Below are 26,623 nucleotides of genomic sequence, written 5' to 3' on the forward strand. Positions count from 1 at the left end.
TAGAAACCTAAAGTCATGTGGCTCTGATCATCAATGTATTATGATACAATAGTAATTATGACTTATTAAAACATAGCTTTTTGGATCTATGTTATTTATATAAAGTGAGTTTTATGTTAAAGTGGCACCAACTACTTGAACTGTTATCACAGCAGGATTTATAATTTCAGTCCATGGGCTTCCAAATCGATTTTTTTGTGTTTTGGAATATCACAATTAGAATTGTTAGCTGGGTTATGAAAACATTTTTCTCAGTTAAAACCGCAAATGTGTTTGGAGAGCTGATTCATTCAACTAATAGAAGCATTCTGTTGATCAGTAATTGTAAAAAATCAGCCACACAAAAAAACAATTTATATCTAAGGCTTTGAATGTAACATAGCCACCATCAGGGTTTGCAAAGTCCAGTCTGCTCACTTTGATCCCGTGTATAACGTTAGTTATTAAAACGTATTAATGATTCACTATCTTGGGTGAAAGCCAGACATACAATATCTTATCGATAAAAAGGATATGGTAATGCAAAGGTGGCTTTTATTGCCGTATTGTAAGCTTGTAACACAACCAAGTTCACCCTCCAACGCCCCATTTTAATGTACATTTCACTCGCCATAAATCTCAGCAAATATTTCAGTTTGTGAAACGTGGAAATTAAAAGCGTCTTGTATTGCAGTATATATAAATACAGATACACATGTATGTTGCACAATTGAACTCCTAACATTTCCAGATGTTTAGGAGCTACCGTTCCTCCCAAACATTTTTTTTGTAAAATAATAAAATCAGTTTGTTTCATATTTTTTATTCATGTGTTAACATTCAATTTGTCTTGCTATGTGCTAATATTTAATGCAATAGTATAAACGTACGGGCGGTAATTTCCGAGATGAACTTTGCGCAGTTTACATTCTTCAACCTCAGCGTGTGTGTGTTTATTTTGCATTATTTTATAGAAACATGTAACTTTAATGCTGTACATACACTTAAATGTACTCCTAAAACAATGTGCGGCATGGTATATAAAGAATCCGTTTCATCTTCTTGGTTCTTTCGGTAAAGTCACGTAGAACGCAAATAATAAAATAATAAAAATAAAACATAATTATTTTATTATGTTTTATTAATATTTTTATTATTTTATTATTTCCATTCTACATGACTTTACCGAAAGAACCAAGAAGATGAATCCCTGCAGTCACGAAAGCTTTAAATCGAAACGGTTTCACATGAACTTTCTGTGTATTATAGCCGTAACCTGCGATTGAACTGCCATAAGACAGCGGGTAAAGGGGCAGCCCTGCATTGTTTTGCTCACGTCACTGCCGTTGGAAGGACCTCCACGAGAGAGAGCTCTAGAGAGTCCCGCTACAGGGTTTTTTGGCCTCTGACCTGCTGATCCACGAACTGTTGTGAACCCATTTCTACTGCTCGGTGAACAGAGGCGTAGAGGGAGGGGGGTGGAATTTTAAAAAAATAGTTGCCCATTGCTGGGAGATCGAACCGGCGGCAACCTCTCGCTAGTCCACGGCAGCATCCTTGACCTGCTGAAGCCAAATCTTACCAATGCTTTCTACCTTGTGCCATATTCCGTAGCTGCTGTACAGCAGGTCTTTCGTCTTTCCCTTGGTCGTCGACAACCTGATTCGTCAAGTTGTCAACAACCTGAGTCGTCAAGTTGTCAACAACTTGAGTCGTCGAGTTGTTGACAACCTAATTCGTCGACAACCTGAGTCGTCAAGTTGTTGACAACCTGAGTCGTCGACAACCTGAGTCGTAAAGTTGTCAACAACCTGATTCGTCAAGTTGTCGACAAACTGATTCGTCAAGTTGTCGACAACCTGTGTCATTGATAACCTGAGTCGTCGAGTTGTTGACAACCTGATTCGTCGACAACCTGAGTCGTTGATAACCTGAGTCGTCAAGTCGTTGATAACCTGAGTCGTCAATTTGTCGACAACCTGAGTCCCACGGCAAAACGACAAACCTGCCTCCCCTCTCTACGACACTGAATAGATGTTCTCTAAATAGCAAATATCACAACAAGCTCTGAAGGCAATCTTTGGCTTCATCTGTATCTTTGAATTTTACCGATATCTTAAACTTCACACCAATCACAGGAGTTGGCTTGTTTGTTTGTATATATGTTGAACTTCTTTCACACCGTATGTAGCCAACTGTGCTGATCAGAAGTGTGCGGGGGGAGGACAATAAACGAAGCACATGAAGCAGTTCTAAAGAATTGAGTTTTCAAACTAGAAGCGCATCTGGAAAGCGCGCGATGCGGCGACCGTCTTTGTTCGACGGCCAGCCAGAAGACGCCGCTGCGAGGGTGACCGGAGTCTGCACGATGGTTTACTCCCCTTGACGAGGCTTGGCGTTGTCTTTCATTTAGGCCCCCCGCGGGTGTCCGAGCGGGTGAGCGACCGCGTGCTGGCACGGGTGGGGCGCACGCTCAAGCTGTCGTGCCCTGTGGAGGGCGACCCACCGCCCCTCATCATGTGGAGCAAGGACGGGCGCAACATCCACAGTGGCTGGATGCGCTACCGCGTGCTGCGGGACGGCCTGCGCGTCACGGAGCTGGAGCCTGACGACGCCGGCGTCTTCACCTGCCAGGCCACCAACGGCTTCGGCAGCGTCACCATCAACTACTCGCTCGCCGTCATCGGTGAGACCCGCTGAGGTTGAGGGGAACGTCCGCGACGGAGGGGGGGCGGGGGGGGGGGCGCAAAGGGGGCAGAGACGGCCTACTTTGTTACTCTGCTGCACGGGGCGGTGCTCGTGATTCAGAGAATGTGAACAACGGAAACGCAAAAGTGGGGAAAGATTTTTTTAAACTATGTATGTACGTTGAACTTCTTTCGCACCGTACATAGCCAACCATGCCAGTCGGAGGTGTTACATGAGGATGGAGTGGTGGTACTATGATTAATGCACTGCACCATAAACAGGCCAACAGAGTTTCATATCTGGCCATGGCTAAAGGACCCCCTTGGGAATGACTCTTGTGACTCAGTGAGGATTTACTGGGTAAACGAACATAATGCATGATGATAACATCAATGCCAAGTGATATCTGATATGGTTCTTGGTCTCCCTTTCACCAACTAATACTTGTTGGACAATTTTTATTGAAATAGAAAATGTAAAACAATGTAACAAAAGCTGAGAGTAAAAGAACCGACATGGTCTGGAGAGGCCTTCTTCCACCAGTAGATTGTCAAAGGCCTATAAATTATGATTAATTTAGTCATCAGCCTCGAGCTGCTAGCCCTAACCTTAACCATCCAGCTGACCAGCCACTTGAAGTAACCCTCCCATTACCCATAGCCCAATCTCTGTCACTTTAATTTTTTTGTTCTTTTTCGTATTGGTGTTCAGTTCACAGCCGCATGAAGAAGCTGCACTAACATAATGCATTTATTTATTATATGGAATCTTGTACAGTATCTATTTGAGTGCGATTGCATGCTTGTGTGATGAGCAGTGGTGTCGTGGTTACCCACATTGAGATACAATAATTTCCTACACATAGACAATACCAGTGGAAATCTGAATACGAACCCAGCCTAGGTCTCCTTTAGGCCAACTGGGCCTGGAAATTGAGAGATATATACCTGGTGCAGTGCGTCAACATCAGCGCTTACGTTACAAAGGGGACACCACAGTGTGACACTTCGCTGCTCCTGACGCGATCATCTGGCTCGCACACCTGAATATGAAATGATAGCTGTTGCTCTGCATCTACATTAGCCGTGCGAAAGAAGAAGCAGTTTGGGAAACGAAAGTAGTCGGCATTCTGCTGCCCACCTCATCCCATGGTGCTTTTTACAGCCAGGCGTAATACATGCCCGCAAACATCACTTTCCCCAACAATCCAAAGGGCTAAACGGGGCATCGGTGTATGTTTTGTTGAAACACACGTATCATTTCCTCTGCAATCCCTTGTCTTACCGTGGCCAAACTTTTAACACCAGTGAGAAGTAAATTAAGTCTCGTAGTGCCTGCCAAAAAAAATCACTTTTTTTATTTTCCGGCAGTCAACATTTGTATATAAACACACGTTCGCACATGGATACAAACATTAAATCAGAAACGGACTTGACGTAGCCCCAAAAAGGCCCCATTTCAATACATTAGGTTCCGTGCCAGTGTGTCTCTTTGGCTCAGAGTATTTTCTACCTTTATTTTGGAACCCTGATGTCTAGTGAGCAGTGGGAACTTTTCGGTCAAAGTCTCTCCATCACAGTAGCAAGTCCTCAACATCATAAAAATAGCTTTTAATGCTACACACAGGGACGAGTATAAAAATAGAGGTATATGTTTTCCTGTCCATATACGAGGCCTTGAGATAACAAGCACTGTAATGAAATTGACAATTTTTTTGTAAGCCAGAGTCATGAGTGCATCCTTACTTTCTCCACACTTTCATAAACACGCGGGAGATGAGCAATATGAGCAAACCATTAAGTCATCGCAGATCATGGTGTAACAGAAGAAAGAGAAAATTCCAATGTCAAATTTGATCGATGTGGCGGCAATTTTTTTTTTATGCGGCAGTGCCTGAAACCCACGAAAAAAAACTCCTCAGCGACATCGTAAATCCAGCAGCTCACGAGACTGGGACTAAATTTACACGGCAAAAAAAATTCAGAATTCGGCAGTGCGGGTGCATAGGGAGACACCTCAGTCTCCCATCGTCCAATGAACATTTCTTCGAAAAATAACATCTCACATGATTTTTCTATCTCCGTGGAATCTGCCTGCACAACTCCCGAAACCCAACTGTGACAGAGTGGCCACAAGTTGGGGTGGCAGGTTCTTCTTTGTAGCCCCACAATGCAAAACACGTGTCCACCCAGAAATTGACGATGGGGCGAGAGGAAATTCTTCGACGTTAAACAGAGACGCCGCACCTGTCGGTGAAGTCTAAACACGGTCGCGTCCTCTTTCCCACAATTCTCTCTTTGCCGTCGTGCATGTCGATCGTCGCAACCGGTGTGAGCCCAGAGAGCCTGCCTCTTCTGTCAAAGTGCAGGTATCCGTGCACGCGCACGCAATGCACACCGCAAAGGGCATGTCACACGCTTGCTCGCGGTATTGGCCAGACTGGTTCCCGTCTCGTTTGAGATGATGCTCTCATCTGTGGTTATGAAATTGCGTTTTTGGTGGTGTTTGTAACTGACACGCAATGACAAAGTCATTACACTTCACTTTAGGCCAACATCACTATACCCCCTTATCTCCCTGATCTTTGTCAATCCACCGCTGGATGAAGACTTCCTCACACTAAAGGCTATCGGGGTTGGTTCATCATACTTCGCCATGCTGGTTCGTACGAGTTGGTGAAGTTAAGGCACCGTGGGTGTTTTGCTGTGACAGGGCATTAAATTATATTGGTGGATTCCTAATGCAGTGCGCTAACCACTGTGTCACCGCTACACTCTACACCAGATTATTGCTGTATAATTGCTTTGCCAGTATAAATTGTTACATGACTACCTTATATAATATTAGGAAGAAGAACCATGTAAAAATGGCCACACAGGTTATCATTGCAGGACTTCAAAAGCTATGCTATCAATATAAATGTGTACACAGCATAAGTTAATTGAAAGCAGGTACGTACTGCGTCACGGTTTACTTTATTTATCTTCCTACCCATTTGAGATCTGTTTTAATATTTAAACAAACATTCACAAATCGCATAGAGTCTAAACTTTCTTTGCAGCAATGTTAATTTATTAGAGCAGAAAATCGGAAAGGGAAATGTGTTTTGTTTCCAGAAAGGCTCAAGTGAAAGTGACTTTGTAAAAATAATAATGATTGTTCCATTTCCCATCTATACTCGAACATGTGCGCGGTAATTAAGTGGGGGCCTCGCATTTCTTTACAGCTACACCATAAATTTCGATTTAAAGCTTTCGTGACTGCAGGTATTCATCTTCTTGGTTCTTTCGGTAAAGTCACATAGAAGGGAAGTAATAAAATAATAAAAATAAAACATCATAAAATAATTCTCACGACGTTTCGGCCACAACGCAAGCAGCCGTCCTCAGGTGAAGACCATGCCCGTCACCTGAGGACGGCTGCTTGCGTTGTGGCCGAAACGTCGTGATAATTATTTTATTATGTTTTATTTTTATTGTTTTATTACTTCCCTTCTACGTGACTTTACCGAAAGAACCAAGAAGAGCTACACCATATTTGTTAAACCTGAAAAACATAGAAGTATTGTATTTCGAGATCATGGGAAAACTTGTCTCAATTCGGCCCTGTGGCTCACCTGGCTTGGTGCGTATTGACTGAAAATGTGATTTTCGAAAGCGGGGCGTGGGGGCAGCAGAGCAGAGGAGGAAGCCCCCCCATCTCCCCCTGCACAGGAGAAACATCTTGTGAGATTCCAAGTCGTGGTGCAGGCTGCGCAGTGTAAACACGGGTGGGGGGTGGCGTGCAGCTCAAGGATGGGAGTGGGCAACTCGAGTATTTTTTTGTGTGCTCCTAAGTGAGCATTGTCCCGTTTTGTAGCCAATCGTGCGTAACGATGTGGCCGTTTTATGCGCGACTGTCAGTGTAAATAATTAGTTTTACAATTTGCATAAAATATTTTATATAATAATCGTGTAATTGAACTGCTATCGGACAAACATCCCAATGCTGAATATGTACCTGCAAATGCCTCCAATGGGATTAGACACAGCTGCAATATCGCCCATCTACTGTGAAAACTTAAAAGAGTTGAGACTCGGTGAGGCTTTTACAAGTATAAACATAATAATAATAATACGAATAATAAAGACCGAGTGTACTCAATGAATATATGTTACATTATGAGAAACTGAAACTGTACTGGGCTTCCACAAACATGTCTGGGACAAACTGCCCCAAAGCGCAATACGTTGCGTGTATACGCTGAAATGCAGCGTGAAGCAAAAAACAAATGTAGATTTTTTTTTATGTGCGTCAGTATTTAGCATCTACTTAATACACAATACTGGCAACACAGTGGTTTATCGTGCATCAAACAGCTTAATGCCATTTTAAAAATAGATTTTTCTAAGACGTTTCTGTTCACTGCAATGCGACGTGCCACCAAGCCATGTAATTTTGTTTGGGGCGCATTGTGTCGGCCTGGCTTGTGAAAATGCTTTACATTAATGATCTTATTTCATGCTTATTGAAAATACTGCCTATGATGTTTAACCAAATCCACATGCTAAAGCACCACCAGAAGAAATATAATTAAGACTTGATCCATAAAAAAGCACTTACAAGGAGACGAGTTTGGCTGCAAATTTTCTGCCGGGGATTTGTTTCATGTCAAGTGAACTCGTTATATGCATTTCAGCGAGGAATTTCACAAACGCTTGCGAGAGCCCAACGCAAGTATGCAAATGTCAATAGGTTAAACAACTCTCCAAGAAGCTCATTGTTGTTCCCGGCAAACTTTTACATTTCTGCAAATAAGGTCCGGGGTTTTTATTTTTAGTTTTGACCTTTGGTAAATTGTGTAGAATATATTGTTTATTTCCAAGGCTGCCATGAAACATTCTGCAATATAGAATAATCGACTTTTTTTCATGCCCATAGAAATATGGCGTGCCTTACAAATTATGGAACACGCCAGGTTTATCGTTGCTTGCTGAATACAGTATATATATACAATAATGCTGCATTGACAGGAAATTCCTTGTTCTGCTTCAGGAGAGACCAGTTGCTGGTCCCGTTTTTCCCCATTACACTTCTAAAGCACAATGAACAAATGCAGTTTGTTTTGAATTCCTCCATTCAAGAGCACGTCAAAGCTCCCGTAAACCCTGGATGGCCAGGATTTGTGAATGTTCTGAACGGGCAGGGCAGAGTCCAAGATCTAGGCAGGACTTTATTGTATCCCCTGCTAGTCACGTGTTTTATACCATTTATATTATTTTTTTGAATGAATAATTCACCAAACCCTTGTCAATCCACTGCTTGGTCAAGGTATTATTTTAAATATACTATATTATTCTTGGGGGAGTGATTGCACGGTGGTTAAGACGCATCACGATGAACTCGGTGACCTGAGTTCGATTCCTGGCTGCGGGTAGCATCAGTTGAGTGATATTTGAACCGGTCCTTGACCGCCTTTCCACCCCACGCCCCCCACGGCCCCCACAGCCCCCCACACCTCCACTAAAACTATTTGTACGTAGCCACGGAACATTCGAGGTAAAACACATGCGGCCAAAGACCTGACGTACAATTGAATATGCTGCTTTTTCTATCAACAGCCTCCAATGACAAAAACATGTATCTTCTTGGTTCTTTCGGTAAAGTCACGTAGAAGGGAAATAATAAAATAATTAAAATAAAACATAATAAAATACAATTCTCACGACATTTCGGCCACAACGCAAGCAGCCGTCCTCAGGTGAAGAACAGGTCTGTCGGAAAGACAGCGTCTGAATTTTATTATTTTATTATTTCCCTTCTACGTGATTTTCCGAAAGAACCAAGAAGATGAATCCCTGCAGTCACAAAAACTTTAAATCGAGACAAACCTGTAGTTTGCTCGTGTACATTGAACAAGGGCTGTTGCCCGAAACATCTCCGATTATACACGGTATATATATCTGATTTATTTCAAGGCAATGTTGGCCAGCGGGAGTTTTTGTTTATTTGCTTTTGGTTCAGTGGCTTGTGTTGCTGCATGTACAACAAAAATAATACTAATACTTTTATAATGTACAGCTCTTTTAAAATCCACTGCTGGATGACGACTTCCCCGCACAGTGCCAGCCAATGTTAATTGTTTGACCGTACTTCGCGGCGATGCTTGTCGATCACGTGGAAAAGTAGACGCGTTTATAAATGTAAAACAGAGAATAGTATTTCATCACAGCATTACACTTCAAAGTACGATGCAAAAAAAAAATCCCAATTACATAGAATTATGTTTGTGCATTCACTCCTTGGGCCTTCCATTGGTTTGTTCCCAGTTGTGCGTGACATCTCAGATTCAATGCCAATTGTTTGTGGATCGCATATCCCTTGTAAAAGTGTATAGTTTGTGGTTCAAAGCGTTATTTATATATTAAAAAAATCGGTAAGTAAATACATCTGCACTTGCTTGAATTTGATATGAACATTCGCTTGAAATGTAAAAAAAAACATGCTGTTCTACTTACGTGTAATTGCCATGAACACAAACGGTGATGTATTGCATTGTTGCAACGTAGACTAAAGCTAGGATTGCATTTGTATGGTGCGCTTTAGGTGGTAGGGCCTATGTCTCTTTAGTCATATTCCTTGGCACTGCACACTTCATTAGCCATTGTAGGAGGTGACATCACCACTACGGCGGAAGGCAGCCTTTCAAAAATACCATCTCCAGCTGCAGTGCAGAGCACGAAGGAGTGCCCCCACTTGTTACTGTGAAGAGGGGCAGCTCTTGGCCCAAAGCTATTTTAGAGGGGAGGCTGTTACAGGACTGCAGGGGTGTGCAGAATGTAAGGGCAAAATAAAAAAAAAGAGCCCTATGTGGTGAAATAGGCCTCCTGGAGTGTTTGCCTTTGCAGCTTTTGGCCACTAAATACGGCTGCTATGGGCCGGTTAATTTGCTCAGGGTTTGCCCATTAGCCCGTTGCTTCTGCTCAATAATGCTTACATGCAGGGAATTGCCCTGACTAGTGTTTGCTTGTTCAAAGTTGGGTGACGGCATCAGAGGCGGACGTTTGCACGTTAATTTTTGTAAGAAACACAAATACATGAAAACCTGAGCGATTTCATTTGATTGTTATTTTAAACGCACGTATCGCATGTTTCGTCAGGAAAGGTACCCCTGATCTTTGACGTTTTATCTCCAGAGTGGTCTTGTTTTTAAAACAAATTGTTTTAACTAAAGCAATGTATACGAGCGTATTCAACATTTGAAGCATAATTCAGCATTATTGTTCCTGTACAATGGCATTATGATTTTCCATCAAAGGTGAGAACGATATTTATTTCAAATAGTGTCTTACCTCAATATTTACATTTACATTGTTTAAAATGATGATTTCCAATTCTTGGCAGGTGCTTCCAGAGACGGGCACGTGCTGTGGCCGCATAGTCATAACAAATCATCGGCGCTGTCCTATACAGCAGCGTACGCAGCGGAGAGCTTACAGCCCAACTGAAACTCCCGGAGCCCCTTAAACACGAAACCCGCCGGGGTTTTGGAAATGTAATCCCAGCTGTCATTCCAAACGGCGCCCCATATTTACGGAGAGGATCTCCATTGCCAATCTCCTCTGGATCACATTTCACTCCGGAGATTTGTCCCAAAGACTCACTCTGTGCTGTTCCCACTGTTATCACGGAACCTGCACTTGTTAACATCTCCTCCCTATTCACTTATCCTTTTTTGCTATTCAATTTTTATCTTATTTTAGGTATGTTATCCCCCTAGCCACAGATTTTGTTATGTTTCATGCCAGCACGCTTGCAGTGTTGCTTCATGTTGTTTCATGAATCTCAAGGATAAGCGACATTTGGTTTCCATCAATGTACGCCAGATTAAAATTGTAATACATTTCGTGAAGAACTCGGTAAGTTAACAACATACAAGTTTCAAGTTTCATTTATTAGGTATAGCCCTGTGAGCAATGCGGCTCTTGAGTCGGGTGCAACTGCAACAAACAAAATATGAACAGAGAATATCTTAAAGCGACGACGTGCAATAGAAACATCCTGGATAAATCAGCAAATCTTCCAAAAAAACAAAACACCATATTACAACGCTGTGTGCAAAAATCCCAGTGTGATGCAAGTCAAACAATAACAACCATAAGACAATTTAGATTAAAGTTATCAGGCCAACTCCGCACTTTCGCAAGAAACATGGCTTAACCATATGTTTTCGAAATCACCAAAATAAAGCTATAAAAACAATGTAACAACAGTAATCATAAGAACTGTGATTCAGTGCTTGTTTAAGTTCTTCTAAGAATCTGTAATTATACCATTGTAAAATGTTAATATTTTTTTGAACTCATAAAATAATTTATTTTGTATACCACTTGTTTTGAATCCCAATAATATGTATTTCTAAGACACTCATAAACAATGGATCTCCAACCACCGTGCATAAAAAGGAGAATTAGTGAGAAGTGACTTGGGAGAGAAAGACTACGGGCATTTTAAACAGATGGTGGGGTGTTCAGTCTCCATCGACTGCGAGTTTCTGATCTCCAAGGGCTGGGAACTCCAGAGACTGGGTGCCGTGCAGACAAAAGCTCGGTGGTCAGCCCAGGTTCGAAGCCTGGAGCCCAGTTACGCCGAGTAAGGCCACGATCGGTAGATCTCAGTGGAGTGTGTGGCCGAATTGACTCGTGGATATATATATACACGTATGTATCTTGAACTTCTTTCGCACCGTACGTAGCCAACCGTGCTAATCGGAGGTGCAGGGGAAGGACAACAAACTGCACACAAAAAGCAGTTCTAAAGAAATGCGTTTCCAATTTATGATGGAGCAAGCCGATTTAAAGCAAGCAATCCCAATTAAGGAGATGTTCAAACTCAATGCGGTTTTGAACTGGAAGCCAATGCAGAGCCATGACCACAGATGAGATATGGTCCCGATGAGGAGTGTGAGTGACCACCCAGAATACCATTAAGTTTAGATTCGCGTTCTTTTAAACCTTGCAGTCTAGAAACTGCCCGTCAGCCACTGACAGGCAGGATATCAGGCTTTCTCGAGATGGCATACTTTTGGATGCTGTGCCCTTGCTCGATTTACTGTCGGCGGTTGCAAGCACTACCACACACTGGACGTCACTTGCTGGACGACCCTTGAACCCAGGTAAGAGTGTGCTGCCCCTGGGCCTCACAGGCGCACGCCTGACTGACTGAGCCTGCACATTCAGACGTGTTTTACAACCACGACTCAATCTGCCTCCAGGCAGTACGCAGCGCCACTGCTTATCTGATAAATTACAACAAACGTAATATTTTTTTTGAGATCAGTCACCGGTTTGGATGTTTGTTGTCGCGCGACGGCAATTTTGTTTTTTTTCCACCGGCGTTGTTTTTGTGCGTAAATGTGCACGTCTAGTTATTATCAATGCCGAGGAGTGGAGGCTCCACTTTTCAGCAGACTTCGGCGATGGTGTGCCACCTCTGGATATAAAGCGTTTTTTTTTCTTGCAAAGACGCACCGGCGGGAAACGGCACGAGCGATCTTCCTGAGCGAGTTCTGGAGCTCATCGCCACCTTGGCGGCATGGCGCGATTGTCATCTACTTGCGATTGAATGCGCGCAAGCCTCTCCTTCGCAAAAGCCGTCAGTCAGTGGTGTGGCTTGTGCGGTTTTGTCACGCAGCACGCACCAATCAATCCATCGCCCACACACCCCTTTCACACGCCCGCCCCCGGGGGCTGTTGGACAAGACAGGCCCACAAAAGACCTTGTTTTGGGAACAACAAGTCTCGTCAAGTTGATGAAACCCCAAATGAGTCCCGCTGAATGCCTATAGAAACACAGGGGCCGTATGTGGTTTCATGTGGGCTCCCGCTTGATTGTAGCCCTTGCAGTCTTTCCATTTGGGCCCTCCACATTCCCTGCTCGCACTGAGACGAGAGAAGCTTCGGCATTTGATTGTGTTCCGGCGCTTTCACGTTCTCCATCTGCTCTTCGAGACCCACAGCATGAACTGGTTAAAAGGCTGAAGAGTGACCCGCATCGACAGTCAAACTGTCCAATTTACTGGCTTAAGGCACTTTTTGGCATTTTTGGGGGGTAAAACACGCACAGCAGACTTATCGCAACCGCAAATAGCTCTTTGTAATTCTAGACAGACAGTCGTGTTGTGACCCGTCTATGAAATCAAATTTTAGGACATACAATTTTAACACGTGACATTAAGCACTGAAGCTCTGAGTTTTCTAATGTACTGTAAACAAAAACACTGACTTTATGAATGTTACTGTATGATGGGGGGGGGGGGGAAGTGTGGGCCTCCTGCAAGCGTTGCTGGTTGCTGCAATTCTTGGGTCAAGTGCTGCCACAAAGGAGCACAGCTGACTTCAGAATGGTTTATCGAGAGGTCGACAGCTCGTCGCCTGCAGCTCTGGGAGAGCCAGGGCAGCTTGGTGCGTTGCCTCAAAAAAGTCTGTACATTTTTTTAAAGAAATGTTCAGAAATATATTACTTGCAGTGGTATATTTGACACGTATATTGCATAGGTGTGTGTGTGTGTGAAGGACCAGTTAGTGTAGTATACTGTTTGTGTTTAGCTGTGCTATGATTCCCGCGTTCCAAGTTCGATTACTGGATTGGCACTACACACTAGTTGCATTGGGTAAGTGGAAAAGAGTGTTAACTTATCCTGGACCTCCCCTAGATCAGCTCAGACCGAAATGAACTATATCTCATGTGGTGTGGGCAATGTCAGCACAAATGTGCATGGTGCTTTTGACGTACCACTCGGTTATGTGCGGCATTGACCGTAATAGGGTCTCACAATACTTACCCTGACAGGCAATCAGCCAAGCTAAAAGGGGAGCTTTGTTTTACATCCTGCACATGCAATGCATGTGCAGGATGTGCGAGACTCTACACATTTTGATTTCACCTCACTCCAAAACATTCGCTCACTCTGGTGTATGACCAACCCCGATGCCCCCCCCCCCCACACTTATGAGCAAATGAATGGGGGGGCCCGCTCAGCCTTTGGGGGACGCAGATCAAAGGCGGCTTTGGCCACGTTATGCTAATCGCCGTAAGTCGGCGTCCGTAACGAGCGAAGGCTGTAATCCCCGGCTTACTGGAGTGGTCAATGGGACCTCTTTGTGGCAGCCGACCGCTTTTGCTCAAAGGACGTGCGCCTTCGTCTGGATACGCGAGCCTGGCAGGACTTAAATATGATGTCGTTGTGAGAAATTTTGCTCGGGAAAGCAATGGTTCGTTTTGCAGAACTGTAAGCACTTCTTTAACACTAATTGAAACATGTTTTAGTAACCATCCAAGAACAAAGTAATGAATCCTGCATGCCCCCTTCTTGTTTATTCATAAATTGGCCATTCAGCGGGGAGGGGGGGGAGGTGGCACATTGCGTTTTTCTGCAGCTGAACAGTTTTTCCATGTGTGTGTGTGTTTGCGTGCTGTGCAGAGGAGGGCAGCACAGGGAGCAGCGGTGCGTTGCGAACATCGGTGATCAATGCCAGGACCGGAGAAGACGGCCACTTGGGCAAAGCCGGCAGTAAGTCCATCCTCGGATCTCAACTCCCGCACCTCCGATTAGCACGGTTGAGTACGTATGGCACTAAAGAAGTTCAACATACATACTCCAGTGTCAGTTTTGTTTCAAACACAACACTTCCGCTAGGCAAGATTGCCACGTTTGTGATAGAGGATCTTACTTTGGCAAATACATGTATACTTATATTTAGAAGATCAATATGTACAACTGAACGTAATGTAATGTGACTGGCTCATTCAATATTATTCTGATAACAGTATAACATACACCATGTTTGCTTGCAAGGCTGTGAGCACCACGGGATTTACCCATTGTCCTGTCGATTATGATTAGAATATGGGGACAGGGCAACACTCATTAGTGTTGACAGAGGCCAATCCATGTTCCAATAAATGACATTGCATTTCTCAGAAATGGGGGATACGAGAATTTACCTAGGATGACCTGCTCAATAAAATGAGAACATCACCTTGAACGGACGTTCACGAATGGCAGCCCATTCCAACACTTTACAATGCTAAAGAGTGCATTTACGTCTTTTGTTGCGTGCGCGTACTTACACGCGTGTCCGTGTGTGTGTGTGCGCGCGTGCGCTGTGCGTGCTGTGCGCGCCTCCTCAGTGAAGCCGCGGTTCACGCAGCCGGCCAAGATGCGTCGGCGCGTGATCGCGAGGCCCGTCGGCAGCTCCGTCCGCCTCAAGTGCAGCGCGGGCGGCAGCCCCCGGCCGGACGTCGTCTGGTTCAAGGACGAGCACGTGCTGGGCGACGCCGGGCCGTCGCCCACCACGGCTTCCCTGGCGCTGGACGTGAGGGCGGCCGCTCGTGGTGACGGCGACGGGATGCCTCCCGACCTCCGGAAGGCGCAAGGCAAAAAGAGGTGGACGCTGATCCTGCGGAGCCTGCGGCCAGAGGACGCGGGGCGCTACACGTGCCGCGTGTCCAACCGGTTCGGAGAAATCAGCGCCACCTACAAGATCGATGTTATCGGTGAATATTCTGATAATACTCCCGTGTGCGTGTGTGTTAGTGGGGAGCGGTGGTGCAGCAGTTAGCGCGCTGCAAATCCATGGACCACAGAGTTCGATTCCAGCTCACGGCCAACACCAATTACGATTATCGGAACCAGTCCTGGGCCTCCCCGAGGTTGACTCGGCCTCAAATTAGTGCCTGGTGTGGTGTGTAAACATCACGACGAGGGAGACAAAGGTGGCTAGGGCCACCCACACCCTCGTGTGTTGTGCCGGCCTTCATAGGTGCTCGCTAAAAGCACTTGCTTTTCTTTGGAGAGTTGACTTGGCAATGCGTTACTTCAAAATACGTTGCCTATGACCAAATCAGGCTCTACCCAATGTCATCAGATTGTGGAGGCTAAGCAAATTGGAGCCCAGTACTTCGAAGTACTGGGATGTGGGCGGCCAGATAATAGCGTTACAGCAGTGGATTGAATCTAACCTGCACAGCTTTGAGTGGTATCCTTTGTATAATTATCTCCAGCGACTACGATTTCCTCCCACATGCCAATAATTAATGGGATTATCAAAACAATAAGAGTCTTAGACTCAGTGAGGTTTTTGTGGATGAAGAAAGGGCATTGTTGTTATTATTTATTGACCCATATTTGATTCCTCATTATGCTAAGCTGAAGAACAATTCTCTCACATCCAGATTTAGCATTTAGGATAAATATTTGATTGTGAAAAATGTTGCACTTTAATTTACAGGCGAGCTGAAACAAAGATCATTGATTGGCTTGTCAAACGCTTGCATACGCCGCAGTTTACATTTGTCCAGCTATGCCGGGTGGTGCCGTAAGTTCGTGCCACACGAATTTGACCCATTATCATTGTCGCACACCGAAGCGCCCGACAAACTGACGCGTGCGCCTCTCAACCTACCCAGAGCGGATGCGCTCCAAGCCGGTGCTGACGGGCACGCACCCCGTCAATACCACGGTGGATTTTGGCGGCTCCACCTCGCTCCAGTGCAAGGTGCGCAGCGACGTGAAGCCCGTCATCCAGTGGCTGAAGCGCGTGGAGCCGGGCGGCGCGCACGGGCTCAACTCCACCATCGACGTCCGCGGCCAACGCTTCGCCGTGCTGCCCACGGGCGAGGTGTGGTCGCGTCCGGACGGCTCCTACCTCAACAAGCTGGTGATCGTGAGGGCGCGGGCGGAGGACGCCGGCATGTACATCTGCCTGGGCGCCAACAGCATGGGCTACAGCTTCCGCAGCGCCTTCCTCACCGTGCAGTCCGGTACGCTGGCTTTGCAGACGCGGGGGGGGGGGGGCGACGTCGCAGTGCGCGCGCGTAACCGTGTACGTAACCGTATACGCTTGCGGCAGAGTGGAACACAGCCGCGCACGCTAAACGCCTTCCTAATATTGTATAGATTTTATATGTAGAGCCTTATTCCAAGTCGCTTTACAGCGATTGTAAATTGCACGTAAGATCGGAATCTTTATTTATACTGGAGGTTGAGATAAAGAGTGGGGTCGTTGTTAAAAGTGGTGGTGTAGTCACAGTGACACCTCAGGACGAGAGGCGGGAGAGGTCACGGAGGGGTTGTGGTAGGCCTGGTCGTAGCCGTGGGGCGTTGACTCGAGAAAAAAATAATGAAATGTTCGTTTATTTGAAAATATTATTGTTATTATAATATGCCTGCCCATTGTCATTGTTACATTGCACAACGTTTGCGACCAAGGTATTTATATAGATTTTGCTCTAAGCAATACTCATATATAGGCCATCAATTCTTGACATATGGTAGACATTTGTGAAGGAGTGAAAACATTTTAAAATATATATCCATTCCACACGTACATAGAGCATAGCTGTGGGCTACAATATTTCAAACGTGGTTGACTTTTCCGTGCTTTGTTGCTCAATCAGATCCCACCAAGATGAAGAGAGAGCCCTTACCAACTGCGAGCGCCCTGCCCTGGCCAGCCATCGTGGGTATTCCCACCGGGGTCTGCTTACTCTTGGCCATGGCGACATTCTGGCTTTGCCGACATCACAATCGATGCCGGCTGTGTCGACCTTCATCGCCCGCCGGACAAGGGGCACCGTTGCCTGGGTCACCTGACGCCCAGCGATTTCACCAGCAGGCTCTGCCTCACCTACAGCAACTGCAGCACCATCAGCAGCAGCAACAACAACAACAGCTGCAGTATGGCCACATCAACGGCAAGCGCGGTGGGGAGCGTGCAGCCTCGGCTCAGGCCACGCTCTCCGAGAAGGAGGGCAGCTCGCTGGCGGGAGGCCCCGAGGAGTGCGCGCTGCCCGTGGCCGCTGGCATCGCGCAGACACCGACGCAGCCCGTGGTGCTCGGCGCTCCGCGGACTTTCCCGCCGTCAAAGTTCTACCACATGGACGTGCACAGCCACTACCACGCACACGCGGAGGGCAAAGTGCAAGAGCACCAGTACGTGCACTACAAGTGTTAGCGAGGGGGCCCCGCTCCTTCTCAAGCTCCGCACCAGAGCTGTTTATTGTTTGGCTTTGTATAAAGGGCGGAAGGAGAGAGATGTGAAGGCAGGTCCCATCAGTCTAGACCTTTGCCTGGGGGGAATTTGACTGCATCTCATGTTGCCGAGTCAACATTACGTAGCAACCCACGGTGGTAAGGCCTGGCAAACGTCTTTTCCTTAGAGCACCACTGGGGCGAAACAAAGGAATGCACGACGTTCTGCTTGAGCAGGCCAGAGACGCAGCCTGTGACGCACCCGGGGGTGAAGTCTCGCAGACTTCCCTGCCCCTCCCACATGTTGGCAACGGTCGACCCACGATTTGGGCAGCTAATGAGTAACACTTGTAAGCGAGTGCTGCGGTCAGATTGAAGATAAACAAAGCTAATTAAAGGAATGGCTAAACATTTGCCGAAATCTTATTTAACGTGCTAGCGACGTATGCCTCACAAAGACTTGAGTATCGGTCTACTGTTAATCTTCGTTCGCCATTAGTACCCTTGAATAATTACGTGATTTTTACTCTCCATTGAAAACGTTTGTTTTGAGGAAACGTAATCAAAGGACTTTTGTAATGCAGGAAAAGATATTTGTAAACAGAGTTATGCATCAAACTAAATTAAGGATTGTCTGCAATGTTTTTTTAAAAATATGTTATTGGAATTTTTATTTGATACAAATCACAGGAAAAGGGTAGTCATTTAAAAAAAATCTCTTAAGTCATATATAGATGGCCATTTCAAATAGTTTGTACCGTTAGAGCACATGTATGACCTGTTACTAACATGGTTACCATCATTACAATTCATATGTGCATAAATATATTACTGCCTGATTAAAATTACAGATTCTAGTTAGTTTTAACGTTATCAAATGAAACATACTTTTACAAAAAAATAGGTTATGGGTTATCAAATGTTACCTTTTTAAAGTGGTAATACCCTTTTTATTTGTTTTATAACAAGTAACATCGTCCACAGTATTTTTTTTAACACTTGTCACGTGTTGAAATGAAGAGAGAAATATATGGAAATCAAATTGTATAGAAACGAGTTATAATGGTCTTCTCTGTCCGTGGTATGGAAATCGTGCATCCACAGGGCCTCCACGTTTAGAATGTCGCCAGAGTGATGTCATCATTTATGATAATCACGGGCACACAAAGACAATCTGTACCCGCGCGCAATCAATCATATCAAAACATCTGCTTGTTAAACTAAAAGTGAAACGTTTTTGTATTGCTATACACACACCTCTATATTTGTATTTAATCATTATGACAGCGTTTGTGTATATATTTATTGTGTAAAGTTTACCTGTAAAAGTGTGCAGGTGCGTCACGTGAGATCTTTTTACAATGGTGTCAGAGTTTGTGTAGTTAAGACCGAAATAATTGTGCCTTTCATTATAATTATTGTTGTATTTTTAAGCTGAGTTGTACAATTTAGCCATTCATTTCCAATAAACAAAACACATCTTAAAATATCAGGGATATTTGAGAACGCAAATTATATATATTTCTGTGGATGTATGTGTACAGTAAAATTAAGCTTAATCATATTAATGAAAAAAAATCCAGTTTATTCTGTATATTTTAAATAATCCGTAGCAATTCAAATTAATGAATTGCGAGATATTTTTTAGTTTGTTTCAAAATTATATCGCAATAATGTATTTTGTTTGACCATAGTGCAGCTTGTGAGCATCAAGCTTGTGATCCAAATCCATTCCCTTGTTGGAGTTCTTAGATTGTTCTATTCCAGGGGTCGGCAACCTACGGCTCCGGAGCCGCATGCGGCTCTTTACGGGCTGCTTCTTGACGATATGTACGTATGTACAGTATGTACATAGATGCATTGCGGCTCTTGAAATATTGAATTTTGTACCGAATTGGAAAGAAATGGCTCTTCTTGTTATTTTGGTTGCCGACCCCTGTTCTATTCCAATAAAGCATAAAGGATTGGGAAAATAAGTGTTGGGCATGGATCGCTCATGACTTACGCGATTGTTCTAAATTGACATGTGCAGCGAACAGATACACTTGTGCTTTGACCAAATCACATTTGATTTAATAAGCAACTGGTGTTTTTTTTTTTTCGGCAAGGTTTAGATATCCCTTCTTTTAAAGACACTTGGATGAGAATGCAGATTATTTTTTTCGATACTGTACATAATATAAGGTAGTGGAAAAATAATCTAAGCTTCCTGAACATTGTCCATGCTTTTTCCACTTGAAGATTTCTGGACAGTTTATTAAAATCATAAATAAACGCTTCGCATGGAAATCTACGTTCGAGACTTCATCGAGACACACATCCAAACTATTTACCAGTAAGTGTATAAATGAAATGTGAAATAAAAAACTAAATGGCACTATCCAAAGTGTGCTTTTGTAACCTTTATCTGAATGGTTCCTTATTTAATGTCTGTTACAGTATTTCGTCAGTAAGCATTTGCTTTATACATTAAAATGTTCAAGGATATTTTCTTCAGCGTTTTTTGTTTCCACTTTTCCTCCCCTAAGAATATATCATGTTCTTTAAAAGAAAACACTTATACACAATGTCTCCAAGGTATGAAGGCTGGTTGCTCATTTCAGTACAGTATAAAAAAAGTATCTCACAAAAATTGATCAAACATCGCCTGTGTCAAGATTCTCCCGTGCGTGTTCCATTCGACTGAATCCCATCTCTTGGACTGAATTGTTTCTAAATGTTTATTATATCATTTTATAAATGAAACCTATCATATAACTTGTATGAAAAGGTATATATTTTGTTTGATGTTACGTCTTTGCAATGTTTTCAAAATGATCTGTGCTGAATGGATAAATAAAGTATCGCAATTCATTTTTGTCAACTACATAAATGGTATGTCCTCTCTTTGAATGCACATTCTCTTGTTTAAAAAAAAAGTTAAATTCTCTGTTTATTCTCTACAAAGCAAAAATTACAGAGAAGATCCTTATCTAGAAACTGGACATCTGTGAAAAAGAGCTTTATAGCTCATCGGATTCCTCCAGTATAAATATTCTGATTCTGATCAACACATCTGGCAGTTCACAAGTGTCTGACTGCTGATGAGACGCTCAATATTGAAACTTGCAAAGCTGCTTGTTTTCAACCGATATTACTGAAATGATGCACTCTCAGAAGACTCTGTGGCTGATGGGATGTATAAGATCTACTTAATTATTTATGTGGAGGGACAGATATGGGAGGCGTATTGTCTTCACCACGTGTCTGCCATAATTGAGCATCGCATTCCCAGCAGCAAAATCCTGTTCGTTGTGAGCGCGCGAGTCCTTGCCTTTGCAGTGAGACAGCATGGGAGTGTGTTGACATGATGCAAGAGCGTCCAACCTCACATCTCATCCCTCCCTTCATTCACACTTTAAAATTTAAATAGCGGTAACTCAACTTTCCATGGCCTAATTGCATTAATCGGCATCATAATCAGCCATGTTATGATTCACTGCTGTATTAAGACCTCCCCAAGCTGCGGTGTGGAGTAAACATCGCTAGCACTGTGGAGACAAAGGTGGTCGGGCTGGCCACCCACCCCATCGTGTGCCGTGCCGGCCTTCATAGGTGCTCGCTAACAGCACTTGCCCCTACAGTCTGTTATAGGCTATACGGGGGATCTTTGTCTCAGACCAATATTAATTTCAAAACATATTTCTCGACTATCACAATTGTCATTTTTGTCTATAGTACAACCCCGCACCTCCGATTAGCATGGTTCGCTACGTATGGTACGAAATAAGTAACATACATACATAAAACACTAATATTTTCATCTACCCTAAAAATGTCAGGTATGCATAGATTCTAAATGTTTGATCGTATGTCTCCCGCGGACTTTAACATTGTAAAGTTCAATTGAAAAGCAAATTCTGTCTCAGCTAAGGATTTATATAGGACTTTAAAGAAGCTTTGGCATCATATCTGATCTTGGACAAGTCTCTAGAGGACTTTAAAGGATCAGAAAAAGATTCAGAACTGCACATGACAAAGCAGATACAAATGTCTTCTCAGATACACCAACCTATTGGTTTTATGTCCAGGGCAGGTTAGGCTATACAAAAGAAAAACATTATGTTAAGTTACACTTTCACACTGAAAAGCATAATTTAATCTTGCTCGCGAAGTGGATATATTAAAACACCTGTTGGCTCCCCGAACTAAATTGAGGGTGAGGCATGAATAACCTATTTGTCATGCTAGTAAGACAGATCTCTGGACATTGTTTCAATGATGGTAAATTCAATGCCCTCAAAGGTCGTGCTCCAAATCTAGCCACATGTTTTCCTGACAAATTACAGTACGTATTTTAAAGTGCCTATTTTCAGCTAATTGCCAATAACAACCTGTAACAGAACTCAGATGATTGCAGTTCATAATTATCATCCCATACATGTACAGCATACAGAGCTTGATATTGGCTCCATTGCTCAAGCACCCACCTGTCCAGCAAGCAGCCTAAATTAGTCAATGCCAACGAGTCACATACCAACCCCCACAGAATACACGCAAAGAGAACCAACACTCAACGTTTTGGTGGGAGGAAAAATAATACACCACCACATCACGAAGGGGCTTTTCTTTTTCTTGGGTCAGCCTTAAGCTTCGGTTACACTTTAAGAATAATGATTTCATGGGAAGCACACACGCGCACCAACTGCTGACCTAAAGTAAACATTGAAGAGAAAGTCTGTAAAAGTATGAAATAAACCAAAAACGAATTCATCATGGTAGTTTCATTTGACACTAACACAACACGGCTAGTTATAGCCCTTAGGGACGCTGTGTGCGTGATGTCTGGTCTGCCTGTGAGCTGATCTCTCTTCGCCCCTCTTGAGCGTCGATGGATGGATGGAGGGGGGGAACGCTTCGCGGCATCAATCGAACCGGCGAGCAAAGGAAACAACCGCAAGCTCCGCCAGCATTTTGCCGGGGTTTTGGGTCACACTTTACCGCATACCAGTCGCCAGATGAAAGCAGAACTTATTTGATGTGAGTCCAGCGCTTGATAACTATTGTAGCCAATTCCCTACCCAGGGACTTAAAAAAGAAATTACACTTATGCCTCAATAATTGCACGGTTTGCTCTGAGTGGTTTGCCACACCATATAATCTTTCCTCGTGGGTTTTTGTTGCTGCTGTTTTCTGTATTGTTTCTGGTGCTTTCTTCCATATTGAAATCGTCAAAAACATATACAGTACGGAGCAAGGTGATGTATTTTCAAATATAAACAAATGGAGAAAAATGAAAACAACAATGTGGAAATTATACATCCTGTTGTGGGTGTTGTGGCGCTTGTGTTTATTTTGGAAATGGAAAACAAAGTAACCCGTAAAAACAAAGTTTTTCACTATAAATCCTTTATATGCGTGGCATCGGTTTTATTTTATTATTCATTTCTGTTTTTCTTGAGTAAGAGTTTCATTTTTATCACATTGGTATTTTAAATTAAATATGAATTTTTTTTTTTCCTAAAAGTGGAAATTTTTTTAAAAAAAATTTTCTCGAAAATAAATTGTCACGCACAACGAGTCTGTGTGCAAAATGTCAGCTCGATTGGATCACGGGAAGTGGGTTAAAAAACGACCGAAAGATTTGCACGGTCGTAAGCGCGCAAGCAAGTGAACTTAATATAAAGGATTTAAAAAGAAACATTGTTATGGCCTAAGAAAATATTTGAACCTAACTTCGCACATATTTTTAAACAGAAGATTTGCTTATATTACTAAAGTCCAAAACAACATTTCATGAAATGTTTGAGTAGGATGAAATGTAATGTTGCCTTGAAATAAAGGCCACTGTGCAATCAATATTTCAATTCCTTACAATTGCATTCTTTGAGCAGCAATGCGCTGATGAGGGCAATTATGTGATCACTTTGCAAATTCATTAGAGATTTAGGTTGCTGTCTGTTTACACCCCGCACTCGTGCCAATGCTTGGATTCAAAGAGCTGTCCAGCATTGCTTTGTAAAGGTGTTTCACATTAAAGGGTGCTGTGGAAAGCAGCTGGGGACGTCAGCTCGGCTCAGTATTCTTCTGCGCATAATTATTGAGAGCTGCAGTGGTTCAGATCCAGAGGTTGTGAAAAAAATGAGGGCACGCAATGGGGCAAGGCTCCATTTAGTGGGGGGGGGGGGGGGGTGGAGAAGAAAAGGCCACCAATGAATTAAGGACACATGCGCACTCTCAGTTGTCGAATAGATGGAGCCTCCAGCATAAGATGGATGACATTTTTTCAAAGACAAATAGCAACATTCCGTTGTGTTTTTTAGTGGACTAGCCTGCCTACGACCAAATCACCTGGAATGTGCTTGACCTGTTCAGATCCTGGAAGCTAAGCAGCATTGAGCCTGGATAGTGTTTGTAAAGGCTGCCACCATGCATAGCAGGTGCTATTGCTGGCTGCAGGGCTATGTTATAGGTCCATCGATCCATCCATGTAGTGAACTTCTATGCTCCCATGCTTACGTTCGCCACCTTCATCAACCCACATTAATTGGTGTGAAGTATGATAAATTAATCCCCGTTACGCCCATTGAATGGCGAGGCCTTCATCCAAGAGTGGATTAATAAAGCACCGTACAGTACTAGCTTGTTCATTTCATTAGCTTTAAATGATACACCGTGATGGTGCTCATTGAGTTCTGAAAGTACGTTTATATGTGAAATAATGACATAAAAAAAATATATATGCACTTTTTTGCCGTTGAAAAATATGCGGTTTGGTAACATAGATTTGAAGCTTTCGTGACTGCAAGGATTCATACTCTCAGGGTTTTTCGGTAAAGTCACGTAGGTACAAAATGATAAAAATAATAATAAAATAATAAATCACGACGTCTCGGAGGCAACACAAGTCTCCGTCTACAGGTGGGACCGTCACAGCCAAATTTACTGTATCAACTTAGTTATTTTCATTTATTATTATTTTATTTGATTTTTATTATTTTTTACCTACGTGACTCTACCGCAAAACCTAAGAGTTTGGTAACATCTCATGGTAGCATTCTCTTAAAAAGCTTGTTGTGAAATCCTTATTGTCTACAGAACATGTTGGACGTTGTGACATTATCTAAGCTTTACTGAAGAAGGTGATACATAGACGTGGCTATGCTTTATTTGAGATGTCAATAAATAATTTGCTTGCATGTCGTCGTTCCACGGGTAACATCGATTGATTCATATGTCCTTCATTCCTAAATCGTCTGATGGAAAACTATTGCCATCACACGTATCACCTTCAAAGTAGGATCTTGGGACTCCTCATACGTTTCCTCTGACAATCCGTCTGCTTGTGGCCTGTGCAGTGTAATTGGAGCACAAGGCAGGTTCGATGCTGATCTCCAAAGCTCTGTGTGCGGTGCGTGCGGTGAGAAGTATTCACTCCCGATGGTATTGCCGATCCTGGCAGCAGCGGCAAGGTGCAAACCAAGGCAAACCCGAAACCTGCAAACTTCTATTATTTCCCTTATGATCTTTTTGTTGTTGTTGTTGTTGTTGAAGTTATACATACCAAGCAAGTGCACCTGGACATGCGCCAGGCCATCGTGAGACAAGGTTACCTGCTTTGTGTCGCTATGAGATGCAGATGTATCGAGAGGAAAGGGTCGGGGGAGCACGCGGAGTCGTCTAACAAAATCCACATGTGAGCTCCGCTGGGATCAGTGTGCCTGCAAAGAGGTTACCAGATTAGGAATTGTTACTGCCATTCCCCCACCACTATAAGGGATCGAGGCGCTCCCTCGATTCGGCAACAACTTATCAAGTCTCCGCTGCAACTCTTTGGTTCTTTCGGTAAAGTGACGTATAAAGATAAAATAATAAATTAAATAATAGCATCCTACGACGTTTCGATTGCAACACAAGCAATCATCATCAGGTATAAAAGAAAGAAATAGCAACAAAAATCTAACCAGAAAACTATAGACAGACATATAAGCAGACAGATATATTTCTATGTATCTTTGTGATATCTGTCTGCTTATATGTCTGTCTATAGTTTTCTGGTTAGATTTTTGTTGCTATTTCTTTCTTTTATACCTGATGATGATTGCTTGTGTTGCAATCGAAACGTCGTAGTATGCTATTATTTAATTTATTATTTTATCTTTATACGTGACGTTACCGAAATAACCAATGAGTAATTCCTGCAGTCACGAAAGCTCCAAATTAAGATCTCCGCTGCAAGTGAAGGTTTTCTGGGTTGGTTATTTTAAAATATAGAATTCGATGTAAGCACCGAAAGCGAACCGATTGTTTTTTTTATTTTAAATACACTTTTGTTTTTGCAGCCTAAAAGGCTGTAAAAGGGCAATGAGTTAATGTAATACTGTATTGCTTTCCTTGTTTATGACGGTAGATATTATGTACCCATAAAAACGGTTTACAAGGAATCATTTCTAATTCGTCGATGCCAAAAATCATTTATATTCAGCAAAGAGAATGAGATAACTATTGCATTGTTTCTGCATTGTGATCGTACTTTATGACCCTGTTTAGTTGTTGCAAATGGTGACTATGTATGTACGTTGAACTTCTCTCGCACCGTACGTAGCCAAACGCGCTAATCGTAGGTGCGATCGACGCAAAAAGATATGCGTTTTCAATGGAGATGATTTAAAAGTGCATTGCTTCAGTGGCGTCCTGATGTCGGATTGAAGAACGTTCCAGACGCGTCTGAAAGCGGCCGTCTTTGTTCCGTGGCGAACCAGAAGCCGCTGCTTCGAAGATGACCGGAGTTCGGCGTGATGGCATTTACGTTCCTTGACGAGATCACCAAGGTATTTGTGCTTCATTTGAATGTGAATTAAACTCTTTACATATCCTGAAATTGCACTCAAATTCAAACTACAGCAACTGCATGCACATCGAGCATGAGTCAGGTTAGCCTGCAGGGAACCTGGCGTCGGGTGG

The 26,623-nt window shown here is 43.3% G+C and overlaps 1 protein-coding gene across 2 annotated transcripts in view; it reads left to right on the plus strand.

The window, feature by feature from the left end:
• LOC144721672 (fibroblast growth factor receptor-like 1) overlaps positions 1-20,546 on the plus strand; it is a 38,342-nt gene extending 17,796 nt beyond the window's left edge. Inside the window, exons 3-7 of one of the 2 annotated variants that reach the window (XM_078599499.1) lie at positions 2,393-2,665; positions 14,129-14,269; positions 14,839-15,204; positions 16,117-16,470; positions 17,107-20,546. In XM_078599499.1, the coding sequence (XP_078455625.1) occupies positions 2,393-2,665; positions 14,129-14,269; positions 14,839-15,204; positions 16,117-16,470; positions 17,107-17,663 (1,691 nt within the window). In that variant the 3' untranslated portion in view covers positions 17,664-20,546. The remainder of the gene's footprint in view (positions 1-2,392; positions 2,666-14,128; positions 14,270-14,838; positions 15,205-16,116; positions 16,471-17,106) is intronic. The other variant, XM_078599500.1, reaches the window with a different exon arrangement.
• Positions 20,547-26,623: the final 6,077 nt, after the last annotated feature.

Source organism: Lampetra planeri, chromosome 12, assembly GCF_965212315.1.
Source record: "Lampetra planeri chromosome 12, kcLamPlan1.2.h2, whole genome shotgun sequence".
NCBI classification, from domain to species: Eukaryota; Metazoa; Chordata; class Hyperoartia; order Petromyzontiformes; family Petromyzontidae; genus Lampetra; species Lampetra planeri.